We start from the raw sequence: 15,122 nt of genomic DNA, 5'->3' as shown, positions 1-15,122 counted from the left end.
AAAACAAATGGAATGTGAACGTCATCCAAATAGCATTTAAATTTGAATTTTCAGATCATGGAATTCAAAACAAACTAATTCTTGAGAGAATAGTGATGAATATTGCAAACAGTGCATGTAACATTGATACAAGCGATACAATGAAAAACATAGATTAATTTAATACTGGGCTTATCAAATCATGTTACCGTACCTTCAAAGCTTTTAAAATATAAAACTAACATTTTCAATTTTCTCTACTGGAGTAAAACATCGATAGAAAATAAAGAAGAGCCTATCATAACCACAAAATACTTGTACTAAAATTCACTTGAGCTAACTCACTTCAACCCTTCAACGATCACAATCAACTAGAATGCTATGAAAACTATAATATTGATAATCAGATACCGTACATTTTTCAAAAATCTTCACCCAACTAAGTCTGTGAATGCCAAGTCATAAGAAATCATGTTTAATAGATTTAATTTTAATGCTTCAGCATATAAATAAAAATTGGTCTATTCTTTTGGTGCCCGAAGCAAAACCAATATAAATTATAAATCAACATTAATCGACATCAAGAATAGCTTCTACCAACCTTCTAATTCCAGTATGATTCTGCTCATGCTTTACTTCCATTTATGAAGTTCTCATTGAGGCCCTTGTGTAATGAATGACAAGATGAGTGGAGTTGGAGCATTGATGTGTTAACAAATAATAGAATATGATGAATCATCTTTTAATACGGTAGGCTACTTTTTACTTGGTTCATGATTCTTTACGAATTTTCCATCTCCAATCGACTGTACATCTAGTTTTCAATAAATTGAATATTCAACCTTCTATCCTACTTGTTCAACTTGTGATTAAGAGGGTAGAATGTAAAACACTTTCATGATTTTCCTACTTCTTATAAATGCTTACTCTTCCTTAATTTGTATTTTTGCATGGCTTTCATCTTTAGAATCTACTGAATTTTCATACTGGACTGTTTAGATATGTAGATTCAACTAGTAAGAACGGAAGATAAGCTACTTTTACTGAGAGAATCATAGAAAGTTTCAACTCAACAAGCCAAATGTATAATTTTTATGCCTCAGCCGTCATATATATTTTGGCTCAACTGTAGGTATATTATCAACTTGGCTTGGAGAATATTAACTGTGGAAAACAGCAAACACTGCACGCTATATGATTTTTCAGGAACTTGCCACTGTTAACAATATTGTAATCTATGATTTATCTCTGTTTTTGACATTCATAACTTATGATGAATAGTAACATAGATTTATGATCGTATACAAAAATATTTATCATATTATGTAATAGTATGAATATCTTATCGGTTGCAAACAATATCTTTGTCTGTCATAGAATGCATAATTAGAAGCACATATATAACAACGAAATGATGAGTTAATTATCACATTTCAATCAAAACATAGACATCAATAATGATGACTGTATTGTAATAGTGGCATTATAATAATTAATTCACGTAGAAAATATTGATCTCCAGAACCAGCAATGAAAGCTGTATTGCTGTAATCAACTTGGTTGAATCTCGAAAATTATAATATTTAGAATTTAGAGAATTAAAAGGTGGAAATTTAGTTTCAGCGCATGTCAAAATAATCTGTAGAGTATTGAAAAGTGAAAATCTAGATTCAGAGCATGTCAAAACAATGGAAGAAATTGATTGTTTCGAGCGCGATAGTATAAATAAGATGCAACTTAGAAAGCAGTACTAGAGGTATATTACTGTTTACTATGGTGAAGAGAGTAAGCAGTGCCTTACCGCGTTGGCTGTTTCCCCTTCCACAGCATCAAATCGAATCGCAAATACACAACAATACACATCAATGGATTGCAATGAAATTGCCGACATTAATTATTTGTCTCGTATTTCGTTTAAATCATCTGCTTCAAAGTTAATCGGAGAAAACAAAAAAATCCATTCGAAAAACCACTAAATTTTTTCATTTTTATTATTTTATCGAGGAAACTGTTTGTTTTATTGAGAAAATGAATAAGACTAATATTGTAGTCAATAATATAACGAATCGAATGACATATGATAGATTTTTTTCCGATCAATGGTTACAGAGATAATTGATTTCCTGTTTACTGTTTACTATGGCGAAGAGAGTCAGCCGCGTTGTACCGCGTCGGCTGTTTCCCCTTCCACGGCGTCAAATCAAATCGCAAATACGTAACAATATACATCAATGGATTTGCAATGGAAGTGACTACATTAAATATTTGGCTCATTTTTCTTTTAAATCACTTGCTTCGAAGTTAATCGGAGAAAACAAAAAATCAAATCGCAACCCCCCTAAATTTTTACATATATATCAGTTTATCAAGAAAACTGTTAGTTTTATTGGGAAAATGAATGTAACTGATATTGTAGTCCATTATTTAACAAATCGAATGACATATAATAGAACTCTTTCCGATCAATGGTTACAGAGATATTTGATTTTCCGTGATTATCTGCATTTTTCATGTTTTAGGGGGCTGGGGGTGAAAGCTCCAGGGGGATTTCTTGGGACTTTTGGTAGAATGACCCTCTGGGAGGGTTCTATCGATGGTGAGAAATTCAGCTTTTATTTAATTTTCGGATCGAAATTGCTTTTTTGGACCTTCATTGACTGGGCTAAAAGGAAAAAGTACTCTGAAAACAATTATATTATAGGCTACACCACGGTATATAGAAGAAGACGGTAGGTGTCACGCGCATGTTTGTGCTAAATTTCCGGTGTAGCTGACGTCATTTTATATCCAATCATCTGTTTTTAACAAAAATACGTTTTATAAATTTCTAATAGGTGTTAAAAGCCTCGGTTGGTGGCGATGACGCAATCTAGCTGGCTGGCCACTGCGCACACATTTCATGACCCCTACCGTTTTCATCTAAATACCGTGGGCTACACATATACAGATCGAAGTCTGATCGTAGTTTCAAATATGAGCAAGGAAAGTTGTGTGAGTATACCACACTAGATTTTTCCATTTAACGTTTTCAAATTTATCAATTTTTATTTTCTTCTTTCCAGTTTTTGTGTGTTAAGATCCATTAAATAATTTTTAATATCATGTTGATGGCTGATATACACTTATTTTTAATTGTCTGGAATTTAGCATAGGGATTAATAGAAGAGATTTTTTCGAGACTCATATATTAATAAAATGATCAATTCAAAATAACATGTACAGGATAGGGAATACGCGTTTGACGCATTATCATCCTGACGTATAGAACTGATTAACTTTAAATTTTGCTTTAAGATTCTGAATTTACGGATGATTGTTATAGGCCTATTTTCTTTAATCAATTGATTCTAATTTAATAATTGAAACAAATTTATTCAATTTGTGATTCAAAGTACAAAGTTTATATACTCCTATTTTTAGGGTTACTGAAAGCACGGTACCGTATTGAAACACAATAGAATATAACAAGTACTTTTCTATTTTATCACAACATGACTGGTTTCAACTCTTCAATAGCAATTTTCAAGTGTAAATGGCTATTGGAAAGTTTTAATTAGTCATGTTCTGACTGAGAGGCCTAAGTTTTACGAAGAGTACATGTTGTGACTGGGGGGCCTAATTTGTACTAAGAGTACATGTTGTGACTAAGAGGGTACTTTATATATTCTATTGTGTTTCAATACAAAGTTTATAAACGATAAAAGCCCAAACAAATATACTTTGTTCAGAGAGTGGAGCCGTGACACACACTGATGGTAGCGTGGCCAGCTATTAATACATTAAATAGAGTTTTAATCTATTTCCTATTCTTAAACAATATTTTGTATTTTATATCGTAAATATCTTATGATTTCAAAACGTTAATGCCTTTTGCAGGAAAAAGAATTTTTGAAGACGGTTTCAAAAACAAAAACCGGAATAAAGTTTGGTGGCTATGGCAAGATCGATAGGAACTTTTTTTGTAAGGTAAGTGAGAAAATTTATGTTTCATTCTTTACAAAATTAGCTCTTCGCTACTGACCATGAAATTTCATATGGACAATAAGTCCCAGTTGAAACGTATCACATTCTTGTGTAACTCTGTATTGTTCAGACAACATGGATTACAACTAATGACTGGCACCCTGGATTGATTGATTAGTTAATTAATTTTGCAAAATCAAAAAGCAAAACAACTTCTGCACTTCAAAGCAAGTTTCTAAATTTCTCCCAGTAATTATTACAATTGACCCCTTGAGAATTGTTGGTGAGAAATAGATGGAACTAGGAACAATTAATTTATTGCACCCAAACTTCAGAGCTGAAAATGCCAATCAAATTGATTAACAAAAAATTTTCAACAGTCGTATTAGTTTAAATTTTTGTCATATCAATAGTAGCAATATTAATTAAAAAAATATAATAACAAATTTACTAATATAGGTATTCACAAATTCTCAACTGTGAAGGTACCTATACATATCATTAGAATATTATGCACGTTCATCTAAATATATAAGCCTACCATATTCATCTAGAAACTGAGAAATATGAATAAAATATAATTCTAAATAGGTATATTATTTATAACGGTTGTTCATAAATTATTACAAGTTATCCTTGCATGGGTGAGTTACACATTCATTCTCCTGCAATTTCGAAATTTAATAATAGATAGTTTACGAGTCATGATGATTCAGATATGAAACCAGGTATTTCTTGGAATTAGGGGGATCTAGAATATTCAATTTGCAAATTAATAAGTAATATTCAATTTGCAATATTCAATAAGTTTTATTGATTTGTATCAGGATATTGATTTAAAGAATAATATCCTACATTTTTATACAGTACGGTACTAATACTGTACTCAATCATTTGAAAGTTAATAGATAGCTGATGTTGGAGCTTATAATATAAATAAAATAATTTGAGACTTCCTCATGTGAGGCCATGTGAATATAAATTCAATGTGACAACACGGCTGGAGTAGCTGTAGCTGATGCAACATAGTCACATTGGATACATTCAGTCATATGGCCTTGCAATGTGGAAGCCTCAATTTCACACAACTTTAATACCTATCTAATTTATTAGAGGACTCAAAGCTCAAGTCCCATCTAATTTTATTTTATGTATTGAGTTCATTTGAAATTGAAAGTTCACCCATACATTTCGAACTGCTTGCAACTGTGACCTGTGACAATAATATTGACAAAGTAAAGGAGCTAACTATGGTGTATCAATGAATCAGCCATACACTTGAAACTGCTTGCAGATGTGACAATAATAATATTGACAAAGTAAAGTAACTAACTATGGTGTACCTATGAATAACTTATATTTACAGTAAAATATTAATGAAAATAGGTACCGTACTTTATAAATATTTAATTCTTAAATTTCGTTGGTCTCTTTAAATATTCTTGCAGACATTAATGATGTTAGAGTCACAGATAGCATAACATTTACCTGACAATAATAATTAATTTAGCATGAATCCCACATTACAAATTGAATAAATATTACAGCAGTGGTATGTTTAATTATGAGGAAGAGGTTTCTAATGGATTTTTGGTTCTCTAGGGACAAAAGTATCAATTTACAGTAATTCATTGTTCTTTATACTGATTTATCAGAATATTAATAAAAATAACAATTAATTGCTGTTAATTGATTCTTTCTTCCCTTGAAAAATAAGAGGTAATAATTCATAGTAGTTAATGTTTCATGTAGCCTACATATTAAGTTGTATTTACTTGAATGCTTTAGTTGCCTCTGACGTGTTCTACTTGAAAAAAATCATGTCTATAATTTTCATGTATAGAGTACCTATATTTTTTACTATGTTTGTTGGGTCAACCTCTATTTGTATGATTACTTCGTACAAATAGATTGATTACCTTATTATTTATCGAAAATTATATTTTTGTCGAAAGCTTGAGAAAAACGTACTTTATATTAAGCTGGATACGTTACACAAAGAAAAATCAATCTACTATCCTCATCAGACACCTGTTACATTTCTCTTGTGACAAACAGGGTTGACATTTGAGATGAGATTCACTAATGAACAGATGTCTAGGTCTTTGTTGGTGCATGCATTAATGCTCGCCATCTCGCCAACAATAATCATCGAAAGTCTTCCTGACATTAACTTACTACATAATTCATGAGCGGCTTACTCTGTTTATAAAATGGTTGACTTGAAATACACTTGATTTTCTTCATTGGTGTACCGGAACAGTAAAATGTCGTTCTCAGGTCTTTCAGTGTCAATTATTGTTATTTCATCGGTTCTATTCATCCCTTTCCTTGTTAAACATGTTAATGGAACTGTAAATTACTTGTAAGTATTGTGAACGTCTTTATAGTTTCTTATAATATAATAATATCTTACAATCTCCTAGGTTGTTAGCTGCACTGCAGTGCAGCCATCATATTGTTTGAAACTTCAAGTATGAAAACTTTTTGAAGAATAGTAGAAGATCCGACTGGTCTAGCCAATAGTAGAAGACAGGAAATTATTTTAAAAAATCGAACATGTTTCATGTTTGTACACTTCCTCCTGTCGCAATCACTGAATTTCTAAGATAATCTTTTCTAAGATTATATTATTATAAATTTCTAAGATTATCTTCAGACCATATCTCTATTTCTCAAAATGGTCTATTGTAAGATACCTATCATTATCTCTTACTTATAAACGAATTTTGTTCTACATTAAACTCTTGACAAAATAAGAGTTATTTGATAATTCATCAATGAGTTAAACAAATTTGTACTATCGGCTACTAGAAAATCTAAAAATAAGACAAATATATACAATATTAATATTTAAAGTCAAACTGGAACATATTTGTTATAATTGAGATTGGGAATGAAAAACACGGAGAAGATTATTACTAGAAAATTACGAGGCACCTCTACCGACAATTAGGCATTTTACTCAGTTTTTTACTCTCCAATAACATCCGTTAAAGTTTACTCATAGCCTATTATTTATTTTTCCTATTCCAATGATCATAATAATATGTTTTGTATTACAACGATTAATTATACCTCATGTTGTATAAAATATTTTATATGAAATTATATTTTTGATTGGACGCAGAGGCATAATATGCCCTCCTCCTTATCATTTCCATCTGTAGGATAGGATCTTTCCGTTAGCTATTATTATGTAGCCTACTTTCATTTCCTACCTTTCATTACAAGTGCATTTATAGTCATTAATGAAAATAGGTACCGTACTTTATAAATATTTAATTCTTAAATAAAAATAGTGACTGGAGATTGATCATAAAGCCTACATTATTTCATAGAATGATTTTATTAATTTTAATTTTTTATGAGGATTATCCCCACATTATCCCTGGGCTTGCTTGTCTATCATGAAGTTCATTCAAATTTTCAAAATAACTATCTTTTTTAAGCTTACTACTAATCAATTTCTCGTGTCTTTGAAATATCAGAGGCCATATAGTTTAAATAAATTCAAATATTATGAAATATAATTTTTATCTTGAAATTTCTTCAACGTCTCTATTAAATGTCAGTGTCGTATCAACCTTACATATTTAGTTGTTCATTATCTTTCCATTTAACATAGTTATTTGACAGCCTAATATGTTGAACTGTGTATTTTATTATATAAAAAATATGTGTTATTAATTTTTGTACTTTAGGGTACCCATCAACAATGGGGTTCATCAGTTGGCATGGTATCCACTTAAGTAAGTTCATAAAATAAAAATTTTGAGAAAACACGTCAAATATTTCGTGGTTAGCATCATCTAATCACTACTTGAAAATTTCTCAAAAATACGGCGAGCTGCTGTAGTGTTTTACCTTTGGTTATCTCTCACTGCTCCGATCCTTTAGCTTTTATCCCGCTGGTCACAGTAAAAAATAGAACAACTGGACAATATTGTTCTATCATCTATGTTCTAGTATTCTGGTATAGTTGATTACTACTACTTCTCAGTGGCGGATCTACGGGGGGGGGGGGGGCTTTCGGGCTCAAGCCCCCCCCAAAACGCCTAAATTTTTTTTTGTAAGAATGTAAATTTTATACAAATATAATTAGTTTGAAGCTGGTAAAGTATATTCATTTGCAAGAATGACCTAATTCCACTACTACGTCTTCAATTGTATGATATCCGTTAACGTTTTAATACTTTGTATAATATCTTAGTTACATTTACATTGCCTGCCCGCTCCGTTTATCTGGTTTCATTGAAACAAACGCGCACTATAGAGGACGCACATACAGTGACTTAGCGGTTTCCCCTAGAAGCGTCGGCGCTGGTTCCCCCCCCCTCCTTGGAACAACAGCCCCCCCCCCCCCAAAATAAAATTCTAGATCCGCCACTGACTTCTCATCTGAACTATAACGCCTCCTTTCATTACCTAATACACCCACTAATCACACATTTTTGTGGGCATCACCGCCCACTTTAACTCAATATTTTTCTTTCAGCTTTAAAAGCAATTCTCAGATAAAAATAATGTGGATGCTTTAATATTGGAAATGCACTGGAACGATTATGCTTTATCTTCTCCGAAGTTTTTGTCATTTTTTTTCTTTACCGAATCTGAACAACTTCTTTAACAAAAAGAGGCTCATCACGTATTTAAGAGGACTGGAATATATTGAAACGTCTCACTAAAAGAGAAATCTTTCATTGCAAATGTTGATTTTTGAATAGTGTTATTTTTTATATTTATTACACTTGTACAAAAGTTTCATGTTTCTCACAATTAATATCAATTACAATAGCCTACTTGTACATTCCAGGAATCCGACAACTGAATACCTACTAAAACCTACCCAACTAGCTGATGGGGTAATGTCTATCACATTCTATCTTCAACTCATATTTGTATTTTATTATTTTGCTAAACATGCTGATTCATTCTGTGCTTTTAGCGTACTTCTTTGCTTTATGTTATCTGTAGAAATGTTGTTAGAATTTTTGTAATATCTAACAAATTTAGTTATTTTTCACCTAGTTATCTAATAAATTCGGTACTCCCCTAAAAGTTAGCTCAATCAATTGCATGACTCATTAGGACAGTGGACTCACAATAACTATTAGAATAACTTAGTTTTAGTTCAGAGGAAAATGAAATACTTATTATAATCTATTGTCATTTCATTACCGTAATGGAAATACTTTAATTATTATTGAAAAATTGTAGTCCAGCTCTTCATTTTCTTACAAAAATTCAGGTAGAATAATAAAACTAAATACCTACATGATCATTTAGCCTATTTTTATTAAATTTTTAGTATCCTGTTTTTTCATTTTACTGCGTTTTATGTTATATTAAGAGTCTCCCATTTAGAATATACATTTTAGAAGTTATGTAGAATTGTATTGCAAGTACTGTAATGCGATTCCAGTAGTTACCATATATAGTAGACCTATATATATATATATATTATATATATATATATATATAATATATATATATATATATATATTACCTTTAATACATGATCTGTAATGTATTACTAAAGTTCCTAAAGTAAGGTATTTTTTTTTGTCTCCCAAAACTGTATTACTGTACACTTATTATCGCAAAACTGAACTTTTAAGTACCGTATAGTTATTGTGTTTATTGAAAATTTTCTTGATTTAGACTGCTAGGATAAGTTTTTTTTGAAAGTGTTTATTGTGCGAGAGCCATGCTTTCAACGTGAGATTTTTATTTATTCGCAGTCTGTTGCTTATGAAGTTTCAAGTACCTCCTCCCGCAAGCCAAGGCCGGCCAAGAAAGAAAAAGCAACAGCAAATAATTACAGACCTAATTCATCAAGTGGTTCTGCCAATGTCGCGACGCCAAGCGTCGTCCGCTCCTCCCTCCAGGCACAGGCCACACCCCTATCTGCCTCCTCATCTCCACCCTCCGCGCAGAAGACGTACACACTACCTTCCCTATTAACAGACGGTAAGCTGGAGTAACGTGTAAGGCTTTTTCAATCTATTATTACTCGCTATGAGCACGTATTTTCAAAAACTGTAAGCACCCTTGACGGAATTTTCTAGAATTTAATTCGTCGATTATGCCACAATTTAACACGGGGTGGATAGGGATGTTATATTGAAAATGCAAAATAGTTTTTGTTGTCTCTTGTTATTGTAAAAATAACAGTAATAAGACCTTTCTTCTATCAATTCTTTATTCCTAAAAATGAGTTAGTTTGATGAAGAAAATACATTGTAACTTTCAATTAGAATCGGATGTTGTATGCATAATCGGTCTGTAGATTTACATCAAAATGTTCAGCATCCCTTATGAATAATATAAATTATTCTAATTTAACTAATACTGTCAGATTGGAGCGAGTCAAAGTATAATTTGTTTACATAAAAGCAGATAAGGATACGTCAATTTATCACACCTGTATTGGAATTCCTATCATTCAGATTGAACTTCATCCCTTAATTTAATTTTTTCAGTCCACATTTTAGTGTGAATCTCTTTGATTAATTAACAGTGTTGTTAGTTTATTTTTAAAATTATGTAGGCTATAAATATATAGGCTTGTACATATTTAAAAAACAACCCACCTGACTTCGGTCATTCCTATTGCAAATATCGTTTATCTGCATAAATTAAAAAATCCAATGCAATCTCTCCATTTCAGAGCTATACACTGACACAGACAACTTTGTGTGGCCAGTTAAACTGCCATCCAAGCGACCAAAGCCAACTACGTCCAATGGACTTCCTCTCCGTCTGCCCTCAACTTTGCCTCCTGCAGTAATTGCAGATAACACAACACCGACTGCGCCTGCCACTGTAAGTGGTTCCTCTTCACCTACGACCTCTGGGACATCTGCAAGTACCAGTTCCTCTTCACCAGTTCCAACTGGAACCGGCTCTGTAACAGATGTAACAGGAACAACTGGTCCAATAGCACAAACTGTATCAGATGTAACAGGAACAACTGGTCCAATAGCACAAACTGTATCAGATGTAACAGGAACAACTGGTCCAATAGCACAAACTGTATCAGATGTAACAGGCACTGGAACTGACTCTGTAGCAACTACTGTATCAGATGTAACAGGAACAACTGGCTCTTTAGCACCAATTCTATCAGATTTAACAGGAACAACTGGTCCAATAGCACAAACTGTATCAGATGTAACAGGTACTGGAACTGACTTTGTAGCACCAACTGCATCAGAAGTAGCTTCTCCAACTGGAACTGCTCCTTCTGGTTCTATTCCATCGACTTCAGTTCCTGATACACCTTCTCAATTGTCTGAATCATCTCCAGATCCCATCCAATCTCCTGCTTTACTTCCATCGACTTCAACTCCTGATACATCTTCTCAATTGCCTGATCTGTCTTCAGATCCTATTCAATCTCCTGCTTTAACAGTGATCTCGACAACTGATACCCTCCCTACTAGACTTCCTTCTACAATCCCTTAGAATAATCTGGGTAACATTGAACTCACTGTAATAATTACTCATGTAAAATATCTTCCTTTTTCAATTTATCTACATGGATAGGGGAAGTTGATAGGAAGCTATTGAATGTGTACTCAAATTAAGTAAAGAAATGTTCAATGAGTGTAAAGATAAGTTGTTTTCCAATCAACAATAAAAAACATCATGTTATTTTCCAAATATGATTTGTAATGATTTATTTCCAATTTTAATTCAATAAACGTTTCAATGAACTATTATTTAATATTGTCGAAGCGACCAAAATATCTCCAAAGTTTTTGAGGGAAAATGAAATGGAAATTTTTGTCAAGGTGATTAAGGGTCACCGACAATTTTTAACATTTTTTATAAAGAAGATTATTAAAGGAATTCTTACCCAAGAAGTACGCTCAGTTGGTATTCAATTCGAATGATTTCAGTCACTGTTACTAGAAGTAAGTACCGGTAGGTAGCTACTGGAATATTCCTGATATGTTCCTGTTATTTGTTGAACCTTGACTAAGAACGTTCTTAAGGATAGTTCATTAAGTTAAGATGTTCAATAAGTTAGATTCACTAGAGGAGGACGTAAAATGATATTGCGACATTTAAAATAGTTTTTACTAATTTGTATTCAATGTCATCAACAGAGTGAATTGCATATTCATGTCACTCCCCACATTTCCACATAAATGGAGAGAAAATTCCATTTAATTTATTAGTTCTACATAACTGTTGCTAGCTGGCGTACGTAACTGGCATAGAGAAAATTTTCAGGGCTGTTTATAGTGATAGGTTTAAAATGACTTTAATATTCCATTATTTTGTGGCATTGCTTATCCTTATGGCGCTATAAGCTAGTTAGATTAATTAACTTCCCTAAAATCCTCCCTAATGGGAGGTAACGTGGTTACATATTGACATAGTGATCACGAGGAATTACAAAATAATTAGGTTAAGTTCAGTATGTAGGCCTACTTTATCCATATTACGTTGGAAAAGCAGATTCAAAGCAGTTTCTTGTTCATTTAGTGTTTTGAATTATAGTGGGCTACTTACTATACAGTCGATTTTTCACGCTCATCAAGGGGAGATTTTTGTTCCAATAGGGAATATTCTGTGTTCTGTGATCGAGTGATCCTATAACCAGGAGTCAGCTTTCAATTTAATGATCCGACCATTATGTCTTCGCAAAGCAATCCATATTCACTAATAAGGTCCTTCAACCTTTTGAGACACCCTATTTCTAGTTCTCGGGTTTTATCCCTTCTACTCACATTCTTCAAAAAATATGTTTCAACGCAATTTATTATTGATCTACTGCTCTATTGTAACATTCATAGACATTTCTACATCAATTCTCATCATAGTTTTCAGAATTATGCCATGGATTTACAAAACATCCGTTCTGAGGAATGTTGATTTTATTGCAATGGCTTTCGGAGAACTCCTTATTTCCACTGCCGCTTTAATATAGAAAAACACATAGATTCGTTGACTTTTTCAAGAAATGGGAGTTTTGAAACAGAGTATGAGAATCTAACAGGAAAACAATTGAAAACATTGGACTACAGAAAAGTTTTAATAGTTGCATTGATTACTTCGGTTGTTATTATTTTAGTTATTGCTACCTATACCTAATTGATATAGATTTTGGTAAGTGGTACGGCCTTTTTTACAATTCAATGTTTGTATTCCGATTCCGAACAAACAAAATATTACAGAAAATGACCAGAAATTACTTTAATGGCTTTGACCTGTATTCTTCAATATCTAACATTAATGTATGGTATACTGTACATAAATGAATAAAATATTTTACTATTTCATGATTAAACCAATATTTCAATACGAAGAGCCTTGTGAGCATAAAATACTAAAACCTGATGAGAAATCTTACAGAGAAATTTACAGAGTGGCACAGAAAACAGGGTATTTTGAAATAATGCCATCCCCGCGATGACAAGTTCAATGAACTAGAATTTGATTAACGAAATTTCATGTAGTCAGCATGTCATTAATGTTTTCACAATTAAAATGTCCAAAAGTGCTTACTTACTTTTAGGGTCATATGCACTCTATGTTTAACACGCTAATCTACGATTAGGCTGCAAGAAGTTTCGTGGATTTTTATTACTGGTTTAAACCAACAACTGATCAGTTTAAACCGAGATGGTGCTTATTAAGGGCCCTGAAGATGTTGGGACTGATTGGAAAGATGTGCACCCATAAGCGTTCACAGCCTATTATGAAAGCTCTGGAATGACAGTGTAGAAATTCGTGATTTCGTTTTTAATTTTCTTCTTCAATTTCTGGATCGTTTCTGGGCGTTTACGGTACACCTAGCCAAAAATATCCCCACAGAGACGCAACTATGACTTACCAAGCTACTAAAGCTGTTAACTCATTCTCCGTGAAGCTGGCCCCACCCAGTCGAGCACATTTTTGTTAATAGAATCAAAAAAATGTGCTCGACTGGTGCTCTCAGAATATGCACTTTGAAAAAAATGTGCTCGTTCCCTTGTCCTAAAAAAGCAGATTTAATTGGTGGGGCCAGCTTTACGCTCAGCCTCACCCACTCAAACAAATCATTTGAAAGTGGAAGAGAAAAAAAATGTGCTTTCAGAATATGCATTTACAAAAAATGTGCTCATTCCATTGTTCTAAAAAAAAGCACATTTATTGGGTGGGGCTGGCCCCACCCATTTAATCGAATGCTTCCAAAATGGTACAAAAAAAATGTGCTTTAACGTGCTCTCATAGAATATGCACTTGAAAAGAATGTGCTCATTTCCTTGTCCTGAAAAGCAAACTTAGTGGGTGGGGCCAGCTTCACGCTCAGCCCCACCCACTCATGCGAATTATTTGAAAGCGGCACAGAAAAAAATAGAATATACACTTATAATAAGAATAAGATATCAAATAAATGTGCTCGAAATATGTTTTCAGAATATGTAGTTTATGAAGAATGTGCTCATCTCCTTCATCGAGAATTGATGGTTTAAATAAAGCTGAAGAGTGAGGAGGGTAGAGCATGTGTGAAGCTGGAACCACCCAATAGACCATTTTCTGAAGTTGGTACCAAAAAATGTGCTCTAAGAAAATGTACTTTAAGAAAATTGTGCTCATCACATTGACTGTGAAACCTGGAGACTTTAACAAATTGATAGACGAGGGGGGTGGTGGAAAACAGTCAGAATTTTATAGAATAAGCTTCTAGTGGAATAATTTTTTTTGACAATTATTGTATCAAATGAATGTATATGAATGCTCTCTCTGAATTAGCAGTTTATAAAAAATGTACTAATCTCCATGACTTCGAGATTGGACGAGTTTCTGAAATTACAGGCGCACGGGGGAATTATGCATGCTGAACAGTTTGAGCTTTATATCAAGGCTTCTAGTGAAGCAAATCTTAAGACCAATGTATCAAATAAATGTGCTCGGAATGTGTTTTCAAAATATGCATTTTATAAAAAAATGTGCTCATCACCTTGAATGTGAAACCGGGAGAGTTAAAAAAATAGATAGGAGAGGGGAGTGGTGGGAAACAGTCGGAATCTATTATTATAGCTTCCAGTGAAGTGATTTTTTGACAATTGTATCAAATGCAACATTCCTGATTTATCAAGTTTTATTCGCCATTTTAGGTGAACTTTCTACTGAAGAAGAGTTTTAATAAGTATGAAACCTCAGTAAAACGTCCAACTACC

General features: G+C 32.8%; 1 protein-coding gene across 7 annotated transcripts in view; it reads left to right on the top strand.

The window, feature by feature from the left end:
• Positions 1–3,849: 3,849 nt before the first annotated feature.
• Positions 3,850–15,122, top strand: part of LOC111054506 (mucin-5AC-like) — a 65,756-nt gene continuing 54,483 nt past the window's right edge. The window contains exons 1-6 of one of the 7 annotated variants that reach the window (XM_039430285.1): positions 6,053–6,307; positions 8,759–8,807; positions 9,687–9,915; positions 10,616–10,879; positions 10,922–10,996; positions 11,084–13,065. In XM_039430285.1, the coding sequence (XP_039286219.1) occupies positions 6,210–6,307; positions 8,759–8,807; positions 9,687–9,915; positions 10,616–10,879; positions 10,922–10,996; positions 11,084–11,412 (1,044 nt within the window). In that variant the 5' untranslated portion in view covers positions 6,053–6,209 and the 3' untranslated portion in view covers positions 11,413–13,065. Of the gene's footprint in view, positions 3,946–6,052; positions 6,308–8,758; positions 8,808–9,686; positions 9,916–10,615; positions 13,066–15,122 lie in introns of those variants that run through there. The other 6 variants (XM_039430284.1, XM_039430282.1, XM_039430280.1 and 3 more) reach the window with 6 other exon arrangements.

The sequence above is a fragment of the Nilaparvata lugens genome, chromosome 6 (genome assembly GCF_014356525.2).
Source record: "Nilaparvata lugens isolate BPH chromosome 6, ASM1435652v1, whole genome shotgun sequence".
NCBI classification, from domain to species: domain Eukaryota; kingdom Metazoa; phylum Arthropoda; class Insecta; order Hemiptera; family Delphacidae; genus Nilaparvata; species Nilaparvata lugens.
The sequence above is the reverse complement of the archived record's forward strand: the minus strand, read 5'-3'. Positions and strand labels throughout refer to the sequence as shown.